The sequence below is a fragment of the Lates calcarifer genome, linkage group LG1 (genome assembly GCF_001640805.2).
Source record: "Lates calcarifer isolate ASB-BC8 linkage group LG1, TLL_Latcal_v3, whole genome shotgun sequence".
Classification (NCBI taxonomy): Eukaryota; Metazoa; Chordata; class Actinopteri; family Centropomidae; genus Lates; species Lates calcarifer.
This window is the reverse complement of record NC_066833.1, coordinates 19,859,353-19,882,715: the sequence shown is the minus strand read 5'-3', so window position 1 is coordinate 19,882,715 and position 23,363 is coordinate 19,859,353. Positions and strand designations below refer to the sequence as shown.

The window sequence follows — 23,363 nt, the reverse complement described above, 5'->3', positions numbered from 1 at the left end:
CAAGGAGAGATAATAAAATCTGAGGCAATCACTTAACAAAAGCGTGTTTACGCAGTATTTTGTTTTGTCTTTGTTTTCACTGGATTTTTGTAATATGACAAAAGCTGCCAGCAGTGCGTCACTCCCAAGATATGTAGGTGATAAAGGACGCTGTCTGTTGTGAAAACAGACAGTGTCTAACCTGCAGACAGATGCTGACATAACACACGTTTCCCTCCAAACCACTATTTGTTTTACATACACTGTGGCCTCACACATACACACACACACACACACACACACACACACACACACACACCATCAGTCTATCAGTCAAACCTATCATTGTTTTTAATCACTCTAACTGCCATCAGATAGAACTGATGAAATGTATATGGTGATATACTGAATGTTGAGTTTATGATACAGTCTGCAAAGTCTCTCTTGTTATTTATGCATGACTTGGTATCCATGGTAACCTTCCTCTCTTTGTGTCATGATTTGCAGGCAGTGGACTCGCGGGACTCGGTTGCCATGGCGCTTTACTCTCAGTGTTTCTCCTGGATCATAATGAGGATCAACCAGAAGATTAAAGGAAAAGACAACTTCAAGTCCATCGGCATCCTGGACATCTTCGGCTTCGAGAACTTTGAGGTGAAAGCTTGCTCGTCAAAATGAATTTATCCAGGAAAAAAAAAATCACTTATCATTGATTAAAGGCCCCAAAAATTTCTTTACTGGATCAACTTCTTTCTATGAGCACATAATATTACAATAGGTGATGGTACACTGTCAGCTGTAACGGAGGATGATACTGGTCACCGTCTTAACTGTATAAGTTACTGTCCTGAAACATGATCTGATTTAAACTCTACATTCATTCAGGTTAAGGCATTATGATTTCAGGAATGTTTTTCCCCTGGAGTGAAAGAGAAAGGGGTGGTGAAGGCCACAAACTCTTAAATCACTCATACATGCCCCTTAAGAATAAGTCTGTTCATAATAGCAGTTCTTGCGTGTGGCCCATTGACTGCTTTGATGGCGTGCCACCTTTATCTATTTTAATGATAGGATTTAGCAACATTTGACTCAGAAATATCACTCACACCCAATCAAATGAAGCAGATTAACTGTGTTAGAATGTGTATGTGTAGTGTTTTGTGGCTTATTTTGACATAAATATTAAAGAAATTTAAGCCAGGTTTTTAAAAAAGGGCTTTAAATTCATCATTCAAAATGTTTCAGTTGAAGAAAAAGAATTTTACTGTTTCACTTTCTGTGAAACAATCCGCACACAAACATAACTAGGTTAAATTCAAACCCAGGTATTCAAGTAAAATTGCTTGTCAACTCACAGTTTATTCACCACGGTGAACTGTGGACTGATTATAGATGATTTGCCTGAGCTACAGAACGGATGATTATAGAACCAAACAATTTTCTTGTCCCATAGGTGAACCGGTTTGAACAGTTTAATATCAACTATGCCAATGAAAAACTCCAGGAGTATTTCAACAAGCACATCTTCTCCCTGGAGCAGCTGGAGTACAACAGGTAAAGACATTTGGTCTGTCTAAAACAATCAGAGACATCCATTTCTACAGATCAGGCCTGTATGCTGGTGGATTGATAGAGAGGAAAAATAAAACAAGACAGAGAAAAAAGCAAGGATTTGCATGTGCTAGCGACTGTTGTACAGACAGATAGGCCTGGGGGTGGGCCTGCTCATGGCGATACAGGCAAACTGCCAGAGGTTTGGAATCGGCTCAGTTTCTCCCCCAGACAGTTGTTTTCTTGTATAATGGGCCAACGGCCTGGACATGGCTCATTTCATCACATGTTCACTCTGAACAATACAGCCATTGTGTCTTCATAGTTGTTTATATTTATATATATACTTGGTGTGTGTGTGTGTGTGTGTGTGTGTGCGCACGCACGTGTGTATTTGTCCTCACAGGGAGGGGATTCAGTGGGAGGCCATAGACTGGATGGATAACGCAGAGTGTCTGGATCTCATAGAGAAGGTAAGAGACAATCAGACCCCAAGAGAGCAAAGTCACCACCAGGACCGACCACGAACCACCGGGCCGGACACGCTGACCCAGACGCCACACTGCGCTTACACTGACCCCCATCTCCTAGTCTATCATTATACAGTCTCACGCATGTTGTGTGCACAGTAATGTACACCAAGTGGCGGTTAGAGTTATGGCTCAAGTGAAGCATGAACGCAATTTGTTTTTATTTTATTGCCATAGTTATAATGGTGGCTGATTCCCTGCAGAGGTGAGCTTGTGCCTAAAAGATTTTTGGGTCAAAATCACACACTTGGAAAGTTAACGGAAAGCAAATACACGACACTACAATTATCTTATTTGCTTAAACGAGACTTGTGATTTTGGGTGGTGGCCCTCTATCAGATGATTCCTGTTCATTAGTGTGACTTTATGTACGTGGAGGTATTTAAGGTAAGTTGTTGCTGCCAAATACCGTGACTGCTCAGTGAACCCTCTCTTTATAAATAAAAGAGAAAATTGAATGAATTACTGTGCTGTTTCCTGGATGTATTGTTATACTAAAAGCTGCCAGATGTTTCCCAATGGGATTATAACTAGTTCCATCATGACTGCGGTGTGTTTCACCCTCTCTGCTCCTCTGTCTGTCTCCCCTTTAGAAACTGGGCATGTTGGCTCTTATCAATGAGGAGAGTCGCTTCCCCAAAGGCACAGACTATACCCTTCTGGAGAAACTGCACAGCCGACACGCGGTGAGTTCTCATGCACATGTGAAAACTTTCGTACATCTTTCACACACTCTATCCCTCCCAGCCAGACCTTCATAAAGTCATAAAAATTATCCATATCCCCTCACCTAAGCTCCTTGAGGAAGTGCCTTCACCACCCACCAGCTCAGACAACCTCAAAGAGTTAAACCTCTCACCTGTCTGTTGAACGTCTGTGCAGCGCTTATACACGCCCCCTGAGCGCTCTCACATGCAAACACAACAATGCTGAAATGTGATCAGCCGTTCTCTGAGCCCGATCGCCATTGTGTACAGGAGAATAGAGTGTCCTCAGAAAACCCAGCAGGTATTTCTATTTGGCTGACGGGAAAAACAGAAGAGTTACAGAGCGAGACCTAAGAACCTCCTGATCTCTCCCTGAGGTGTCTGCCCTCACTGGTGATCCATGCATTACATTTTAAGGTCATGGTCGACAGAGATAGAGATTCTTTGTTTCACTTAATACCGCAGGGCATTTTTAGTGCTGAAACGATTTGTAGATTGACAGAGAGTTTATCAGCATCAATCAAGCAACGTTCTCACATGTCTGAAATGTGAGGATTTGTTGTTATTCTCTGTGTTATATCATTGTACATTTATTTGTTTCCTAATTTATCTAATCTTTTTTATTCTGAAGTTTTTAATATTCAATCCAAAACAACAGCCACAGACCTAGTCTTAACATAATATATCTTTTTGAAAATAGAGCAAAATCATTGCAAATGTATTGATCAGTTTTTAAATATGCGACTCTTGGTCTGACAAAACAAGATGTTAGCAAAGGGTCTGGAAAATTTATATGGGACATTTTGATATTCATCAGTTTATTGGCCAAGCAGGTTTTTGATAATGAAAGTAATCATTAGTTGCAGATGTGTTACTGACTTTGCAATTTCCCACTGAACTTCCACTGGATGACTCAGTGCACTATGTACTCTAATTTAATTTGATTAGAACTAATTAAGTAGACATGAACAGCATTTGTAAAAGTCACTGGTCTTTTTGTTCTGTCTCCTCAGACAAACCCGTTCTACGTGAAGCCCCGAGTGACCGACCACCAGTTTGGCATCAAGCACTACGCTGGAGAGGTCATTAACAGCTCTTACACACACAAACACGCAGACACAGATACAGAGGTGTCACGTTCCTTTTCCTCCCTGAATGAGTAAGTTTAGGAAGTGAGGTAGTTGTTGGATGGCCAGTCGGGTCTTCTTTGCCAAAATCTGCCACAGGATGTTGATGGCACACCCCTCCTCCACTCTCTTTTTCCTGAGTCAGGAGAGACTGCTTCTCTGTCACCCTCTCCTTCCGCTGCCTACATGATGGCAGCGATTACTCAGAGATCAGGAAAGAAGTACAAATACGGAGAATGGATAGGGCAAGGGGGGGTGGGATTGGGGGGGGGCAGAAAGATTTGCTTTGATAAAGAATGGCCTCATGAAGCCTGCCTTAGACAAGGTCTCCTCAGTGTGAATGTGGCAGCTTAGTCACAAGCCTGGCTTGGCTGTCTATGTCCAGAGAGGACAGGCAGGCCAGCCAGTTGTTCTCTCTCTCTCTCTCTCTCTCTCTCTCTCTCTCTCCAGTGTGCCTCTCTGGAGAGTTTAGTTGCCTCTCTGAAAGCTCCTACTGTTATCTGAAACGGTGCCCTGAGTTTAGTGGGGGAGTCGTAGCATTCTCCCATAGATTTGATTATCTCTGCGGTGCCAGTGAAATGCAATTGCTTTGAATGAAGTCTCTCGTTGTCAGACATGAATTTGCAAAAAATAAACAAACAAACAAAACCCCCCCCCCCACCTTGTTAACACATGGGTTAACACACATAATAATGTGTGTGTCTCAAAGCAATAATGCATTTTATCTCTGGGGATTCAGTGGTAACTGTATGCATGATCAATGCACTCACCAGATTTTTCTTTCACACTGTGTGTAATTGCCCGTGACAAACCACCATTAGACCATCCTAGCTAACAAACCTGAAACTGACAGACTCAGAGAGCTTTGGAGCTTCGGAATGGAGTGTAATTAGTGTATCTGTGATTTATAAGTACATATGACGTCATGTTTGATCTTATGGCTCCCTGTTAGCCTCAAGGCTTGGGGATTGGGCGTGTTATTGGATTATAATATACACACACAGCTGTGAATACAAGCTCTTGTATGCACATGTACACAAATAGGCTTGTATTTGCACACAGACACAGATTGCAGGATGCATTTTCATATTAATACTAAGCATGTTCTCGCATAAAATATTTTATGTGCATTTTTTCACCACACGGACGCGTACACACATGAGCGCACACCGGTGAACACGCTAACACAAACTCAGAATGCATTACTGTAGATCAGGGTGAGCGGAGGAATGCCGTGTTGCTAAGAGGAAGGCTGAACAGAACTCAACAGGTGACTGCATTAACACACAGGCGCTCTGCTGTACATGAAGAGGCCCGTCCCCCTTGTTCACACCGAGCCTTAAACACACATTTACAGTCGCCTTTCATGTCAGACTTTCTGCACGTGTGTGAATGTTCTCATGTGAAAACCGTAATTACCCAGCCAGGATAATAATCCTCCAGAAGATGGATACTAATTGTATATATAGTACATGAATGAACTTTAATTCCAAATAAGTCATCCATCGTTTGAGGACCTCAGTGTTCAATCTGTCCTGGATTGACCTTAAACCTGTTCAGGTTGTAGGTTGATAATTTTAGGTCTGTACTTCTGAGAGCAAACTGAGCAGCTGCAATATTTATGTGCAAACATGCACCAACTCAGAACAAAGTTTTTTTTCTATCTTTCCTCACCTCCTCCCAATAACCAGTATTGATGTGGTTGTAAATATGGAATAACAACAATAAAAAAACTAAATATATGTTGTGGTACACTCACTGGCCACTTCTTCAGGTATGTCTTACTAGTACTGGGTTGGACCCCCGTTTGCCTTCAGAGCTGCCTTAATTCTTTGTGGCATAGATTCAACAAGGTGCTAGAAACATTCCTCAGAGATGTCTGACATGATAGCATCACGCAGTTGCTGCCGATTTGTCGGCTACACATCTCTGATCCGAATCTCCCGTTCCACCACATCCCAAAGGTGCTCTGTTGGATCTAGATCTAGTGATTGTGGAGGCCATTTGAGTACAGTGAACTCATTGTCATGTTCAAGAATCCAGTTTGAGATGATTTGACCTTCATGACATGGCACATTATCCTGCTGGAAGTGAATTTGTAGCCTCAGTTTCCAGGGGTGGCACCCGGTGTGGTCTTCTGCCACTGTAGCCCATCTGCTTCAAGGTTCGACGTGTTGTGTGTTCAGACATGCTCTTCAGCATACCTTGGTTTGTAACGAGTGCTTATTTGAGTTACTGTTGCCTTCCACCAGCTCGAAGCAGTCTGGCCATTCTCCTCTGACCTCTGGCATCAATGAGGCATTTTCGCCCAGAGAACTGCCGCTTACTGGATGTTTTTCAGACCATTCTCTGTAAACCCTTGATACAGTAATGCTGGAAAATCCCTGTTGATCAGCAGTTTCTGAAATATTCAGGCCAGTCCGTCTGGCACCAACAACCATGCAGAGTCACTCATATTACCTTTCTTCCCCATTCTGATTCTCATTTGAACTTCAGCAGGTTGTCTTGACCATGTCTACATGCCTAAACGCATTGAGTTACCACCATGTGATTGGCTGAGTAGATATTCGCATTAATGAGCAGTTGAATAAAGTGGCCAGCGAGTGTATATTATTTGAGTGCATATTATTTTTATGTCTTAATAATATCACATTAAGATCTAATGATATTAGTCACTGACTTTTATGACTGGATATGTTATGATTTGTTACAATTTAATGTGCAGATAATTCATTACTTCATATATATATATATATATATATATATATATATATACATACAGCTATTTGCACAATGCATAAGCTCCAAGTACTGTGATGTGTGTAATTTATATAGATTCATTTTGTTGTATCTAGTATTTTAATAGCTCTTTGTTTTCTAACCTGTTCAGCAGTTCCTTGTACTGCTGTATTTTCCTCATCTTGTCTTCATAGCAAACACTCTGCTCATACTTACCTTTTTGCTTTCACCTGCGTAGGTGCTCTATGATGTGCGAGGGATCCTGGAGAAGAACAGAGACACTTTCAGAGACGACATCTTGTTTATTCTCAAAGACAGCAGGTGAGTGTTTCACACTCTCTCCTCTGCGCATACCTGTATGATTCAGTTCATTTGCAAGTGTCTCTACAATCACATGCACTGTTCTGCACTGTGCGCCCGCAGACTCGACTTTGTCTACGACCTCTTTGAGCGTGTTGGCAGCAGGAATGGAGATGAGACCCTAAAAATGGGCACAGCCAGACGCAAGCCCACCGTCAGCTCTCAGTTCAGGGTGAGACTGAAGCTTCTGTGGCCTAAGTATCACTCTCAGTTCCATGCTCATGATTGTGTCATCACACGGACAACAAGTTAATTGTCTCCCATGTGCTGCTGCATATGATGATCACTTAACCCTTACTTGACGAGGCTCGTAGACTTGGTATGATGAATGTGACCGTGGGGGCGCAGAGGAAAAAAAAAAGTATGGAAATCACAGAGAGACAGAGCGGGAAGGAGAATGCTGTCTGTTATGTGTGATGGGATGTATGAAATATGTGGTTGTGAGCCAGGCCTGGGGGGTGGGGGGTTGGGGGGTGGAGAGGGGTGTTAGCTTAGCATGTCCTAACTGCAGTGTGGAGAGGGAGGGAGCAGGGGAGGATTTGGCAAGCTGCCCTGGCCTACAGTTCTTAAAGCCAGGGGATTAGGGTTGATGGCTGGGCAGAGAGGGGCCAACCAGGGGCCAATCATGCTCAGCTCTGCCAGGCCAGGCCTCGCTGGAGACAGACTGTCTGAGGCAGGGAGAAGAGCGAGGCTGACATAGCCTGTGAGATTCAAGGGTCCTCGTAGTGTGTATCTGAACATGTTTTTTCAAATAATGTACACTTGTAACATTGTAACATTTTGATGTCTGGACTGCAGTGGACTGTTTTTACATTGTTGTATTGCTACTTAAGCAGCTTTTGCTTCGTCGAGCCCTATAAACACACATAATATAGACAAAGCACTGAACAAATAAGAAAAGTGAGGCTTGTATAGATGTCAGTTTTTCTTGCCTTGTGTTTGCTTATTATTGTCCACAAAGTGAGAAGTGCAGTTATGAAAAATCTACTTATTTCAAGTACCTTCTTTTCAAAATAAACTATATGTTAGCATAAATGTACAGACATAAAGGAGTATGTTTGGATTGATGAGCCAGTTTCAGCTGTCTTGATCTTTATCCTCTTTCTGTTGATGTGTTTCAGGACTCTCTCCATTCCCTGATGGCCACACTAAGTGCCTCCAACCCCTTTTTTGTGCGCTGCATCAAACCAAACATGGACAAGGTAGGTCATGCAAATTTCATTGCACAAAAAAAAAAAAAAAAAATGTCAGAAACCCTGCCAGGTCTTGTCAAGGTCAGCGCCTGCAAAGTTAAACCTCCTTGGTGCTATTCATAGCTCCCCATTGCTCAGAGCTAATATTTAGCCTTGCTGTTTCTGTGCTCTCACGACTCTCCACGAAGAAAGTAATTTTACAGTGTAATGGTGCTCATTACTGCAAAGTCATATAAATGTTCCTCTTGAAGAGTAGCTCATTTTGTTTATGCGGCAAATTTTCATTACTAATAAACTGATATCATTCTGCTGCTTTGGTGCAAAGACTCATTGTACTTCCCCAGATAAAAGAACTGTGCACCAGCACATTCCTACCACTTAAGCCCTTTCACCAAAGGTCAAAGGTCACCGCTGGCCACTCCAGCTGCAGCAGCTTGGCTGATGCTCTGCTGATCTGGCTGCATAAGTGGAATGCCAAGATAAGACCACAGTGGGACATTTATTTACTAGGCCTCTATCCCTCCATTACTCTTAGCCACATTACTGAAAACCCTTTCAAAATCACCACTTTTATCCTAATTCCTGATGTTGGAGTGTTATTCATATTCTGTTTTTTCTGCATGAGAGAGTGAATTGACTGCTCTGAAATCTGTTACTGTTACTTATTAATGTGCACAGTGAGGTGATTGTCCTCTTCTCCCTGCTCCTTACCACCCACTCGCTATGCGTCATTCCACACCTTCTCGCTTACTTATTAGCATGGAAGCCGTGCTGTCGTGCTCCGTCTCTGCACCCGCCTCCTTTTCTCTGCCTTTTTTCCTCATGTGTCCCCTGTTCTCATTGGCTCGTCCGAACATTCGCTCACCTGTCCTCGGTTGGTTGAGACGGAACAAGCCGTGCCTCTGTTAATCCTGCAGAATGACAGGATTGCATGCACAGCTCTCTGACATGATTGCATGCATGCAAACACACATGTATATACACTGTACTTATGTGTGTTTACACACACCCGCTCTCCTTGGAATAAATGTCACTGAGGGAAGGGTCAGCTTGTTTCACTTAAACAAGTCAACATGCCGTACCTCTTTCAGTTGCCTGAATCCTCTGCTGAGCTCAGAGGGCTGCACGCGTATGTGTGTGTGTTTGATTATGAACGTGAACACATGCGAGAGTGCAAGTGCCTTTGTATCCAAGTGTGTTTGTTTCCATGCATAGTAGCATTAGCCTGTTATTAGACTGACACATTGGGGAATGCTGCGGTCTTCTGTGGGGCTAATCCAGCACTGTACGCCCTCTGTGTGACAATGGCCTTCGTGTGGACCTTCTGAGCGATCAGACAGCCTGTGTAGAGGTGTAAGGTAGCAGAAATCACAGATCTCTAATAAGCAGGCCTGAGGATCATCTGTAACACAGAGCTATGAACAGTGCAGCTGATTATTCCAGAAAGAAAAGCCTTCCCGGTTGGCAAGGTCTTGCTCAACACTGTTCAGGTTTCTCTGTGTTGGCGTGTGTTGTCTTTGCAGTAACCTGATTGTTAATGTAAAATGATAGTGCTCACCATGGTAATTTACTTTTTAGTTCAAGTTTAACTTGACTCAGCAGTAAGATCATTTGAATAGGTGTGTGGGCTCAACAGTGTAGGATTATATTTACCTGCAGTGGTTAGGTGTCCCATATCTTAGTGAAGTGAGGCAGATTGTATTCAGGGAACACATACTTAGTCACCAAAACACCAGTTGTGCCGAGCAAGGGCTGTGTGCAGGTCAACCTTCAGTGCATGGCTATTGCAGAAAAATGACATTATCAAGCTAACATAGGTTGTTGGTGTTGTTACCCATTAAGAAGAGAGAGCTTTTTATATTTTAGTGTCTGTAGTTTCATGTTGTTTTTTCGTCTGTCATCTACAGAAGGCCAACCAGTTTGATCCTGATGTCGTACTCAACCAGCTTAGATACTCTGGGATGCTCGAAACTGTTAAGATCCGCAGGGCTGGGTTCCCAGTTCGCAGAACCTTTAAGGACTTCTATGGCAGGTCTGAAAAATCTGTACATACACATAGAAAAATTTTGAATGTAAAAAAACAGCTCAGTAAAAAATTCTCTCAAGTGCTAAAAAGATTAGGTCATTTTGCGCTGAAAGGTTTGTGGTCTGTTAAGGTAAATACTGTATGTGTGTTTATGCTGGTCTGTGTGTGTGTGTGTGTGTGTGTGTGTGTGCGTGTGCGCGTTTCCACAGGTACAAGATGATCCTTAAGAGCAAAATCCACAGGGATGATGAGAGGCAGAGCTGCTCAGAGCTTCTCATGCTGCATGACAAAGCCAAGAAAGAGTGGCAACTGGGGAAGACAAAGGTGGAGTACTTATGCGCACACACACACACACACACACACACACACACCAGACAAACATGTTTTTGTCACTTAAAAGGACACTGCATTGACTTACATTCATGCCTTGGATACTTTGAGTAACCATAACCACTACCCCAACCCAGTCCCACCCTTAACCTAGCTTTCAACCTTATCCCTAAAGTGAACTAAAAACTCAGAACCTTAAAATTAAATGTTTTACTTTTTGCATGGGCCAGCTTTTTGTCTACAGAATGGGAGGCGAGTCCCCGTAATGTGACTGCATGAACAGATGTTTGTCCCCACAGTGGGATTAATACAAGAACAAAAGCACACAAGCTGGGACAGGATAGAGCTACAGGCTCGAAGCAGACAAGAACACAGACGGGAAGGTTGAGGAATCAGGTGCAATGTCGGGTTATGTTTTCCTGTAAGGTGGACTCTGAAACATACTGACCAATCAACCGCATGCTCATCCAAAACAAAAAAAAAATATCTATCTATCTATCTATCTATCTATATATATATATATATATATATATATATATATATATATATATAGACACAGTTTCATAAATGGTCTGAAGACAATCTTGAGAGCAGATTGATTCAAATTTGTGTCTTCTGGGACAGATTCTTTCTCAAAATCAAGCTGCTGTCATTCCCAAGCTGTTAATGTGTGCCACAGTTTGGACGGCTCGCTCTGTGACTCATGTCCCAAAGATTTTTCTGGCCGGTTGTGGTCAATCTACTGCTCTCCTGTTGGCAACCACAGAGTTACATGGCTACTTCTAAAAACCATGACACCAACAACTGTTACTGTAACTGTAACCCAGTGCGGGGGCTTACAGTAACCCTGAGGCAGCCTTACTGTAGCTGGAGGACTGTTAGCCTCTTGACACTTACCAGAGTTGTTGATTTAATAAACTAAACTCCAGGCGAGTGATGTGGAGGCGGCCCTCAGCTATGAGACGCTGCAGCTGAGCAGAGGAGAGAGGAAAGGTTAGAGGAAAGTCACAACTCATGCATTCGTCTTAGAAAAGTTATTCTAGCGTTATGATCTGTTGCAAAACAGCTCTCTGTGATGCTTATCTCTCACCATCCCTCCTTTTCTTTCTCTGACGCTTTAAAAAATTCTAATCTCTCCTGCGTAAAGCCCTCTCCTTTTCTCTGCACTCTCATCGAACGATTAATCTTTAATGACTTGTTTGATCTGGACAGCAAAACCTCTTTACTTCATTTCAGGCTCAGCAGGAATGGTCTCTACAAAACCGAGAGAGAGGATATAAATAAAAGCAGTTTTTTTATGGGCTTTCTGAAATCAGCTAAATCCACATTTGTCCCACTGTTACTTCCTGCTCTAAGTTGTGGTTCCTGTGAGGCTGTAAAGTCACTGAGACATTTCAGATTTGTTGGTTCCCTTTCAGACAGTTTTGCTGTAATACCCCGTTTGGTTGGCACTCTGTGAATAATGTCAGCTGCGCATATGGCAGGGTGAATACATCAGGACCGAAAAGGTTTGATGTGAACCACATGTTGCTTCTAATGAATATATAACTGGTGCATAACCACAAATATGCAGATGCCTATGTATATTAAATTTCTCCCGCATGCACATGATGTAAATCTCTGTGCGTTACTGAGTTCAGAGAAAGAAATCTTTTTTCTCTGTGTGAGTAAAACTTGATTCAGGGATCAGCACTTTGACCTTTGGCTGACTCTGCTGATAACTGCTCCACTTTACAATGTATATACATTGGAAGAGAAGCAGAAAGACGCTGGTTTGCCAAAGGAAGGCCAAAAAAATGCACAGAGAGGCTGGGTATGTGTCATTTTGTGTATGTGCTTGTGTTTTTGATGGCAGTACAATATTTATGGACTCAGGGAAATGTAGTGTGGGTTGTGTGAAGGGGGCTGAGAGACAGAAGGGGTCTACATTTCCTTTGGAGAAACAATCTGTGTGTAATTATATATGTGCTGATTGTGTGCAGAGGAAGTGTGTGCCTAGAATTAGGGGCTTGGGTCATGTTGCACGGATAGTGTGTGTGTGTGTGTGTGTGCGTGTGTGTGTGTGTTGCGAGCCATTTGTTTTACAGATGAGGGAAGGATGTGGACGAAGAGGAAGCTTCCTCCTCTCACAGACTTTACAGAGGCGGGCAGGGCTGCAGCTGTGGGATCTTTTGATTAGTGGAACATCTGGGACACAAACACACACACAACCCCCCCCCCAAACACACACACACACACACACACACACTCACACACCTTACAGGCCAGCAACAGATATTGCATTATCACATTATCACATAAATCCAGATATAAAACCGCTAACATGATCAGACAGATGAAATCTGATTATGTTTTATAATGTCATGCTACTACTGTGTGTTTATTTCTTGTAAATGAGGAGGAGTAGTAAGCTGCCAAGTGTCCCACAGAGAACGTACCAACTTTGAAAAAGTCTCCAGTTGCAAGGGAAGGGTTAACCAAACTCTTTCTCCTTCCTTCATAAGAGCAAGGAGGGGTGTGGCTTGCTATCTGGACACCAGCCACCATCCCTCCCCCTCATCCCTCCATCCCTCCTCTCCCTACCTCTCCCCTCCCCTCCCCTCCCTCTCTGTGCCTTTTTGCCTGTGCACGTCAGTCGAGCTACCAACGCAGCAGTAGCAGCAGCAGCAGCAGCAGCAATAGGAGCAGTAGGGAAATGCTCAGGAAGGACGCCTGAACACAATGAGGCTCTGCAGCAGCGGCATTAGCAGCAACACTGCAGTCCCCGTGCCAGTTTTCCCTTCTGCTCTGCTCTGCAGTCTGGGAGAACAGCTAGCCTGCTAGCCTCAGCTGCTCCACAGCTTCCTCTGCAGTGGGCACAGGGTGCTGCCAACAGACAACAGGGGGCCTTCACATCTCTGTGGGCCCTCTTTTATACCTTTACCAAGAAGAGGAACTAACTCATCCTGTTTCCTTCCACTCCCCCTCCACTCCCCCCCCCCAAACCAAACCTCCCTCTCTGTGTCTCTCTCTGTCTCTGTCACTCCTTGTCGGCCGTGGCGCTGCTCGTCCCGCAGGTGTTCTTGAAGGAGGCCCTGGAGCAAAGGCTGGAGAAAGAGAGGGAAGAGGTGCGGCGCAGGGCTGGCATGGTGATCCGCGCCCACATCCTCAGCTATGTGGCAAGGTGAGTGGTGGAGGAGGGGTGAGGGGCTGAGTGGCAGCGACAGTTGTCAGTGTTTGTTTTGTAATAGAGGTGTGCAGCCTGTGTATATGTTTGGAGGTGGACGAGGGGGGTGTTATGTGCGTATGTGCATGCCTTTGCACACATTTACCTTTTTGTCTTTTGTAATGTGGGTTTACTGTATTAGTGCAGAAGTTGCTTTTCAGATTCTCCAGTGAATTAGAGATGCACAGTTATACAGTCATTTGATCTCATGAGTGAAGTATGTCTTCCACATGGACTTCTTGAATTTTGCTGACTCGTTGGTGGATCAGTCATTATAGACTCATGCCGTGCAGCCAAACCATGTTCAAATCAACAGGAGGTTTTTTTTTACAATGTAGTTATGATTCCAGTGTTTCAAGAGACTTTTAGGCAGGTGTCAAAGATTCCACCCTGTGCATCCCTTGTGCTCACTTTATTAATAATATCTCAATCTGCAGACCCACATCAGGTACCTCTCTTCAGGTGATATTAATATTGAGGATCCCAGGAACAAAATATTGTTCATAAAGTGAACACAAGTGATTAACAGTGTGCAGGGTTTGTTTGGTTCTTTTAGACTTGATAGAATGTGTATACAATGAAAATCAAGACATCATAGCTTCAAACAGTTAGGAGTAAGATGATTTTAACAACCTTAAAGCCACTTCAGGAGAATAAATAGGGTGGATGTGGGGTAAACTACCTACACTGAACATCAAAATGTCTCATGCACTTGACTGGTGTATCTTAAAAGGGCAGTGTGATCTAGAATGATGCTCCTTAGTTGAACCACTCTTGGAAAGACAGTGTTTTAATTGTCTTAATTTGTTGGACTTGTCAGCGATACAGTTGATGCTGTCTTCTCAGACTGAGCAGCAAGTTTCCCCCCCTTTCACTCCACCTGACGGAGAGGACATCCTGTCACTATGGTGGTTTAAAAATCAGCACATGCAGACACCCCTAAGTATGTAATCTATCTGTGCTCCGCCTGCGTGCTGCCGTATATAAGTCACATACAGTCCTCTGAAAGGCTCTGCTGGGAGAGTATAATGGGACTGATGACAGTATTCAGGTTGTGGGTTCCCTTCCCTTCAGAGCCGCTCATACTAAAGACAGAAGCCTGGGAAGTTCCCTAAAGACACAAGTAAAGCCTTTGTATTATTATATGTAACATTATATCTGCTCTGAGCCTGTCCTGAGACCAGTCAGAGGCCATGGAGTGATTACTGTGGAGACTAGGCAGGGCTAAGGGTCAGAGAGTCAGACCATTGTGTGTGGTCCTTTGCAGGTCACGTGTGTTTGTGTGTGTGTGTGCGTGCGCATGTTTATATGTGTGTATATTCAATGCATGTGCAGTGTGTGGGTGATGGGGTTTAGTCACAGGCCCAAACACAACAGCCCACATGGCCACAATGGAACAGCACAGGCTCATCGGGCTCTAAACATTGAACAGTCCGCAACGTACAGGCTTTCTTACCAGTGTGTTTATTTAAACAGAGAATGCCAGCGGGCATTAGGAGGAGACCATGTGGTGCGGTGCAACGTCACAAATATGACTGTGGCGACTCATGATGTTCTCAGATAACGTTGGATTAAATGTGGGGCTGGACTTAGTACTGATTACAAACGTCTGTGTTTGATTTTCTCATCAGGAAACAATATAAAAAGGTTCTATCCAGCGTTGTCACCATCCAGAAGAATTACCGCGCTCACTTTTGGAGACGCGTCTTTCTGCGCCTGCGCTTGGCCACCATCGTCCTGCAGAAACATCACAGAGGCCAGCTGGCCCGATCCCTCTACCGCCAGCTCAAGGAGGAGAAACAGAAGCGAGAGGAGGAGGAGGAGAGGAGGAGGAGAGAAGAGGAGGAGGAGAGAAGGCGAGTAGAGGAGGAGAAGAGGAGGATGGAGGAGGAGAGGAGACAACAGGAAGAGGAGAGGAGAAGGAGGGAAGAGGAGGAGGAGAAACAGAGGCTGATGGATGAGGAGATGAAGAGGAGGGCGGAGGAGGAGTCGGCGAGGAAGGAGGAGCTGAGAGTGAAGGAGGAGGAGCAGAAAATGGCAGCTAAAGCAGACAAGAGCAGGTAGAGCATTATGTTAAAGCTGCAATCATTAGCATCAGAGGACATGGCTCATCCCTTAATATGCATTATTTGTCATAACTGATGCATTATTATTTTGTCTTTAGGAACTCACTGGTTAATGGTGCTTGTCAGAAGGTAATTCCTCTTAAATAACCATAATAACTTCAAGCAGTCTCCAAAAAAAGCATTCATGTGACAATATACATTATGAGATGTTAATGTTGCAGCACAAAACTGTTAATTTTGCTTTCTTTGTCTTGTACTATGTGCAGAAGGAGCTGTCCCAGACTCTGTCCCACAGTCACACCACTGAGGAAGAGAGCCGTCAGATGGAGGAGATCCTGCGGCTGGAGAGGGAGATTGAGCGTCTGCAGAAGCAGCAGGAAGACGGCGTCTCCCTTCTCGGAGACGTCTCTCGCTGAGGAGCTACGCCAGATGAGGGAGGCTGAAATCTACAGACTGGAGAAGGAAGCTTCCCGTGTTGCTACTGAGTTCCTGGAGCTGCTGGACTTTGGTGGTTTAGAGCCGTCCCTATCAAGTGAGGAGAACCTCCACGACCCAACTGAATCCACCGCCCCTCTGGCTGAGGAGGAGGTAGACGAGGGTTTCCACGCCGAGGACGAGTGCATCCCCCTGCCTGACTTCCCTCCTCCAGCTGCGGTACCTCTGGACAAGGAAGTATTCCAAAGTATTCCCCCTCCCCCACCTGCATTTGCAGAAGGACTAGTGGGCTCCCCTTGTTCCACCTGCTCTCCTGCACTGGGAAAATTACCAGTTACCCCCAATGGACTGACTCATGCCCCTGTTCTCACAGACTCCCAAATCCCCGGCCCTCCTTCTACTCCTCCTCCTCCTCCTCCTACTGTGGTCGCTAACGGAGAAAGGCTGCCGTGCCAAAGTGCCAGCAGGGGGTCAGTCTTTGAGTCTGTGGGTGAGGAGCCGTCCCACTCAAACCTGCCAGACACAGAGTCGGACTATGACCAGGAGGAGTTTGAGGAGGCTCATGGGAGCTCAGGTGCTAGCACCAACGATGGCCATATCACAGATGAGGAGGTGTTACGTAAATCCTCCTGCACCCAGAACAGCCTGGACTCCTTCAGAGGCAGCTCGGACTCGGTGAGAACTAACAGGTTATAATGTTGAAATCTGCTGTGTTGTTACAACAAAATGTGCGGAGTTGCACTTGTTAATGATCTAGTCCAACTGGTTAATCATTCGGAGCAAACTAGCGTTCCAGTGGAAGTAGGAAATCCCTTCTGGAGAAACTGGATGTAATGTTTACAGCGAAATTAGCTGAATTACAGTTGGATGTAAAAGTTTTTGGCCTCAAATTCCAGCAAAGTGCTATATTTTACATTTCTATCGCAGATCTAACTTCAGCTGTTGTTCACACTGACACACACATAGATTTCTTCTGGGTATGCTCCTCCCATGCATTGCCTCAAAACAGACGTTGCTGAGCTGAATGTTCACTCTGCACATGCGCAGGTGCTGAATCGTCGCCTGTCAAACATATCAGAAGACTTAGTGAAACACTGTTGCAGTTATTTGTTTTTGTCCTGCTGATGGGCACGTGAATCTGTTCCCAAATACTGCAAGTCAAGCAGGGAGCTCAGACTCAACGCTGTCAGTTCAGCAAAATGTCAAAGGGGAACGAGGAGGGTGTGTGTGTGTGTGTGTGTGTGTGTGTGTGTGGAAGGTTTTATGGCTACAAATAGTGACAACCAGGTCAGACAGATTTTGGACACTGATTTAAGTACTTAAATTGCAAAATGAAGACTCTTCCTATAGTCTTCTTTTCTCTTGACATTATGTCACTAATGTTCCGATTTTGATATCTAAATATGTTATACTTGTTGCCCTGGTCAAATTAGCCATACAATTACTTTGATTTGTATGTTTTTTTAAATTATATTTACTGTAAACATTCCCATGAAGGACCTCTCTCATCATAAATGCTGGTGTTTGTGTTTCAGTTCATTGACAGCGATGAGGACAACGATGGCTACGTGGACACAGATGAGGAAGTTTCCAATGGGAGAGTGAATCTGCTGAATGGTAGCGGGCCTCCATACTTCCACGGCTACCTCTACATGAAGAGTAAGTGGCTTTACCAAATCACTGCCCCGCAGGCATGCACATGATTTATGCTCAGCTGAACACAGCTCGTCTGCTTGCTGTGTCAGTTTTAGAAATTCCTTACAGGCTCTCTTTGTGTCTTGCTTGCTTTATGACTGTTCTGGTGCTTGTAGTGTGTAATATCACTGTATGTTTTTGTGAAATGTAATTTATTGTTGCTTTATTTTTCATTTACTTTGTGTTTTGTTTCCAGAGGAAGCATCTATCTACATATCTATGTATGTGTCATCAAGTAATATCCTTTGTTTCTCCCTCTGCTCTCTGCACCTTTCCTGCTTCCAGGTGGCCTGATGATCCCATGGCGTCGCCGCTGGTGCGTGCTCAAGGATGAGACTTTCATGTGGTTTCGGGCCAAGCAGGACTCCCTCAAATCCGGCTGGCTTTACAAGAAAGGAGGAGGGATGTCCACCTTGTCCCGGCGCAACTGGAAGATGCGCTGGTTCGTCCTGCGGGAGTCGAAGCTCATGTACTTTGAAAACGACAGCGAAGAAAAGCTGAAAGGAACCATTGACGTCCGCGCAGCCAAGTAAGACCCTGTGCTTAGTCAGTGGGGTTAAAAAAATCCTATTCTCTTGTCTGTAATTTCTATTTCTCAGGAAACAGAACAATTGTGGTCCACTAAGTTTTGGCTCGCTCCATGTCTCTCTGTAGGGAGATAGTGGACAATCACGAAAAGGAAAATGCACTGAATATTGTGACTGAGGAGAGGACCTACCACATCTACGCAGAGTCCCCAGAAGATGCCAGGTATAGGACATTTATATATTGTATATGAACTCCCTGTGGCTCTTCTATGAGTTGTGTTTTACCCTGTCAGCATCTTTCGGTCAGTGTAATGTGTGGAAAGTTCCCCCTTGTGGTTGCCAGTGGAAGTTCACGGTGTAATTTTCAATTACATGTTTGCTAACTTTTACTTCCTGAACTCTCTTTAACCCCATCCAGCGGTTGGTTCAGTGTGCTGAGTCGGGTCCACAGCGCCAGCCCAGAGCAGCTCATGGAGATGCACCATGAACAGGCCAACCCAAAGAATGCAGTGGTTAGTGCTGTTTTACCTCTCTGCTTGCCTGGGCCCCAGCCTCAACTCCCATTTTTCACCAATAATGATTAAGCATGAAACCGAATCAGCTTAAGTATGATTGTCCAGATCGGGGCCATGTAATATTTTAAGCTGAAGAAGCTTAATGCACACGCTGGTGTGTCATTGTTCATTTTTATGGACATTTAACAATTACTGTGTAGCAAATAGCATTTGCAGATGTAGAAATTGAATGAGCTGGAAAACCAAATGAAGTGATGACAAAAATTCAAGCCACTTTACATAGGAACAGTGATGTTTAGGCCAAGTTAGTTTGTTTTAAGTCATGAAAATGTGAGGCAACTTTCCAAATTCCTTTTCTGTGACTGCAAAATACTCAGCAAGAAAAGTATTTGCAAATAACAATATAACAAATATTTCAATTCACCTCTTCCCTCTCTGTCCAGGGCACACTAGATGTGGGCTTGATTGATTCGGTTTGTGCATCAGATAACCCTGACAGGTGAGGAAACCCAACCTATGCATGATCTAAAAGTATTAAAGCTACAGTCTGAGTGTTTACGGCAGCATGTGCTATATGTGGTGTAACAACGTGTGAGTACCCTGTGTTCTGTTTCCAGACCAAACTCCTTTGTCATCATTACGGCTAACCGGGTGATCCACTGCAACACAGACACGCCCGAGGAGATGCACCACTGGATCGGCCTGCTGCAGAAATCTAAGGGAGACTCCAGGGTTGACGGGCAGGAGTTCTTAGTCAGAGGTCAGCTAGCAGACACATGACCTGGGATTTTCACAATTTGAGAGTTGATTCATGTACCTATATATGCAACAGGATACCTCTGGTTAGGTCCATAGATAGCTGATGTGTTTCTGTACTGACAGAAATATTAAAAAGGATAGCAACATATGGCAGAAAGGGAAATGTAATTTTGTCTTAGAATGCTTTTTATTAGGACCTCATGAGTCAATCATTTATTTACCCTCACAGGCTGGTTACATAAAGAGATGAAGTCAGGAGCTAAAAGCACATCTCTGAAGCTGAAGAAGCGCTGGTTTGTTCTCACCAGTAACTCCCTGGACTATTACAAATCATCAGAGCGGAGTGCCTCCAAACTGGGAACTCTGGTCCTCAATAGTCTCTGCTCCGTGGTGCAGCCTGATGAGAAGGTCTTCAAGGACACTGGTCAGTTCACAATCAGCATTATTCTCAGTCTGCTTTTCAGGGTTCTTACAGGGATTTAATCTAATCACCTCCTGTCTCTTCCATCCAGGTTATTGGAATATAATCGTCCACGGGCGTAAACACTCTTACCGTCTTTACACCAAAATGCTGAATGAAGCCATGAGGTGGGCGAATGCCATACAGGGAGCGATAGACAGCAAAGTCCCCATCGAAACACCAACACAGCAGCTCATTAGGGACATCAAGGTATTAAAACATTGACTTGACTGTTCTTCCCTTTGCTTTAATCCAGTTGATAATATCATGCCTACTAATAACTGGTTGTCTGTGTGCTGTTGTATGGCTGTGATATTTCATGCTGCACGAGTCTAACTAAACGTCCTATTAATATACACATATATATACATATAATAACCCTGCATAATATAGAGGCATTAATGTTACTGCTAACTCAAATTCTTTTCAGCCATGCAAACCTTTGGCAGGGACACACACTGTAGTAAAGTGAGGTACTTGTACTCACTATGTGTGCTGTGATCTTCTTTAAGTCTTAGCTCTGCCTGTTTCAAAATATTTTTGTCTGTTATTTGTTTATATATCCATTTCCCAGCTTAACGGCTAGAATAATAATCATCATCGCTGATATTACTACTCTATTGCTATTCTATTCTATTGCTACTCTACTTTTCTAATGTGACTTATGCACAGCTATTGAAAAATGCTCTACTTTGCTGTGAACATAATTCCCAAAGAGTTTACTTTAAGACCACTGATCCAGTTTTCTGTCTTCTAAGGAGAGCAGTTTAAATGTGGAGGCTGTAGAGCAGACATATTGGAGGAACCCCATCCTGAGATATACCCAGCATCCTTTGCACTCCCCTCTTCTACCTCTGCCCTATGGAGATGTCAGCATCCACTGTAAGTGCTCTGCTGCTGTTTGCAGTTGGTTCTGATACATTTGAGTACTACATTATAAGTACTCATTGCTGGAACATGCACATCTATGCATACACTTTTCAGTTCGATGTGTGATGAGTGGAGTCTGCCAAAAATGCCTATATTGAGACATAATAGCTGGGGTGCATTTCAGAAGACAGCAACCTCAACTTAAAACAAATTAATGAAACTTTAAGTAATACATTTGAAAGTGCTGACATGTAATTTAACCAGTTGCTACTTAGGGACAATATTTAGAATAAGTTACTAGTTTGAAAATTAATTTCCCCTCTCTATCTGTCTCTCCCAGTGCAAAAGGAAAAGGGTTACACCAGCCTGCAGGATGAGGCCGTGAAGATTTTCAACTCTCTACAGGAGATGGAGGCAGTTTCAGACCCTGTGCCAATCATCCAGGGAATCCTGCAGACCTGTCAAGACTTGAGACCATTAAGAGATGAGGTTTACTGTCAGCTGATCAAACAAACCAATCACGTCCCGCACCCCAACAGTCCTGCCAATCGCGCCCACTGGCATCTCCTGACCTGTATGAGCTGCACCTTTCTGCCCAGCCGAGGCATCCTACGCTACCTCAGGTTTCACCTCAAAAGGTATGTGCCACTTTTGGTCACATACACTCTCTCATAACAACCCTGTGGTAAAAGATTACAGCTGGCTGAAACTTTCACTTCACTGGTTTGTGTTTTTTTGTTTGTTTGTTTGTTTGTTTGTTTGTCTGTCCTCGGATATTTTTAGGATTAAGGAGCTGTTCCCTGGTACAGAGATTGAAATGTTTGCCCATTTCATTGGTGAGTCTCTGAAGAAAACCAAGACCAGAGAATTTGTTCCCTCCCAAGAGGAAATCATGGCACTGCTTACCAGACAGGAAATGACAACCACAGTCTACTGCCACGGAGGAGGCTCCTGCAAGATCTCCATTAACTCGCACACCACCGCTGGAGAGGTAAGTGAGCTGTAGTGACATCTAATACACGGTTGTTTGCATGGCTATTTTAATTCAGCTCGGTAATTTTCAAGTGGATATAATTTCTTATTCGCACAAACTGTGATGATTTGATTTTTGGTATCTTGCCTTACTTTATTCAGGTGGTTGAGAAGCTAATCAGAGGTCTGGCTATGGAGGACAGCAGGAACATGTTTGCTCTCTTTGAGCACAACAACAGTATTGACAGAGCTGTGGAAAGCAGGGTCCTTGTGGCTGATGTTTTGGCTAAATTTGAAAGGTATGTTACACATGCAGAGGTTACAGGGGATATTTTCTGCTAGGTTTATTCATGATTTTGTTATCCAGTTCCAACACCTGTAGAGGTACATACATATAAAGTCACTTTCCCACCAGACTGGCTGGCAGTGAGGAGGCTGAGGAAGAAGGCCAGTGGAAACTTTATTTTAAACTCTACTGCTTCCTGGATGTGGAGAGCATGCCTAAGGAAGGAGTGGAGTTCGCTTTCATGTTTGAGCAGGTGTGTTTTGCTCATTATGTTACACTTTACTGAGGGTTCTTTTACTCACGTGTAGCAGTTGGTGCTAATGTTGAGCTCTGTTCCCTCAGGCTCATGAGAGTTTGACCAGAGGCCACTTCCCTGCCCGTGAGGAGACCCTGCAGCACCTGGCCTCTCTACGCCTGCAGTTTCTTTACGGAGACAAGGCGCGGGTCACCTGGAGCCTGGAAAGCGTCTACCCCGTGGGTCGCCTGCGCACTCGCATCCTGCAGTTCACCAAGGTGGGCGGAGCCTCGGGCTCGGGCCAAACTCTGGAGCGCAGGAGGACTAGCTTCCTGGATGGGACGCTGCGTCGCGGGTTGAAGACGGGCTCGATGAAGAAGCAGCGCATGGAGGAAGAGCAGATGCTGGAGATGTGGGTAAAGGAGGAGATGTCTGCCACCAGAGCCAGCATTGTGGAGAAGTGGTCTCGCCTCAAAGGTCTGGATCAGCACCAGGCCATGCTCAAATACATGACTATCATCAAAGAGTGGCCTGGATATGGATCCACACTGTTTGATGTTGAGGTAAGTTTACTGGGACCTTAATCATGACTTTTTCTCACAGTATAGTTCCAAAAACAACTCAGGATTCAATTCCAGTGCTTTTTCCCAATTTAGTGTCTGTGGACGTGACTGAGTGAAACTAGTTCAGGTTATTTTGACTGCTGTGGATCTGAAAACTGACTTATTAAATGCAAATGTTACACCACATCTTGCCAATACCCAATATGCAAGGTTGATATTGGCCTTGGCACCCG

The 23,363-nt window shown here is 44.2% G+C and overlaps 1 protein-coding gene across 1 annotated transcript in view; it reads left to right on the top strand.

Moving 5' to 3' along the window:
- The window catches only part of myo10l3 (myosin X, like 3), a 53,727-nt gene that overhangs the window by 28,023 nt on the left and 2,341 nt on the right, over positions 1-23,363 (top strand). Inside the window, 29 exon segments of the mRNA XM_018702373.1 lie at positions 487-633; positions 1,433-1,533; positions 1,937-2,003; positions 2,654-2,746; positions 3,781-3,849; positions 6,872-6,954; positions 7,057-7,165; positions 8,115-8,195; positions 10,094-10,218; positions 10,422-10,536; positions 13,599-13,705; positions 15,379-15,807; positions 15,912-15,942; positions 16,080-16,226; positions 16,228-16,923; positions 17,784-17,907; positions 18,229-18,472; positions 18,598-18,693; positions 18,889-18,982; positions 19,429-19,484; positions 19,603-19,745; positions 19,974-20,168; positions 20,257-20,414; positions 20,963-21,086; positions 21,415-21,712; positions 21,858-22,065; positions 22,209-22,345; positions 22,462-22,585; positions 22,675-23,130. Coding sequence (XP_018557889.1) covers positions 487-633; positions 1,433-1,533; positions 1,937-2,003; positions 2,654-2,746; positions 3,781-3,849; positions 6,872-6,954; positions 7,057-7,165; positions 8,115-8,195; positions 10,094-10,218; positions 10,422-10,536; positions 13,599-13,705; positions 15,379-15,807; positions 15,912-15,942; positions 16,080-16,226; positions 16,228-16,923; positions 17,784-17,907; positions 18,229-18,472; positions 18,598-18,693; positions 18,889-18,982; positions 19,429-19,484; positions 19,603-19,745; positions 19,974-20,168; positions 20,257-20,414; positions 20,963-21,086; positions 21,415-21,712; positions 21,858-22,065; positions 22,209-22,345; positions 22,462-22,585; positions 22,675-23,130 — 4,857 coding nt within the window.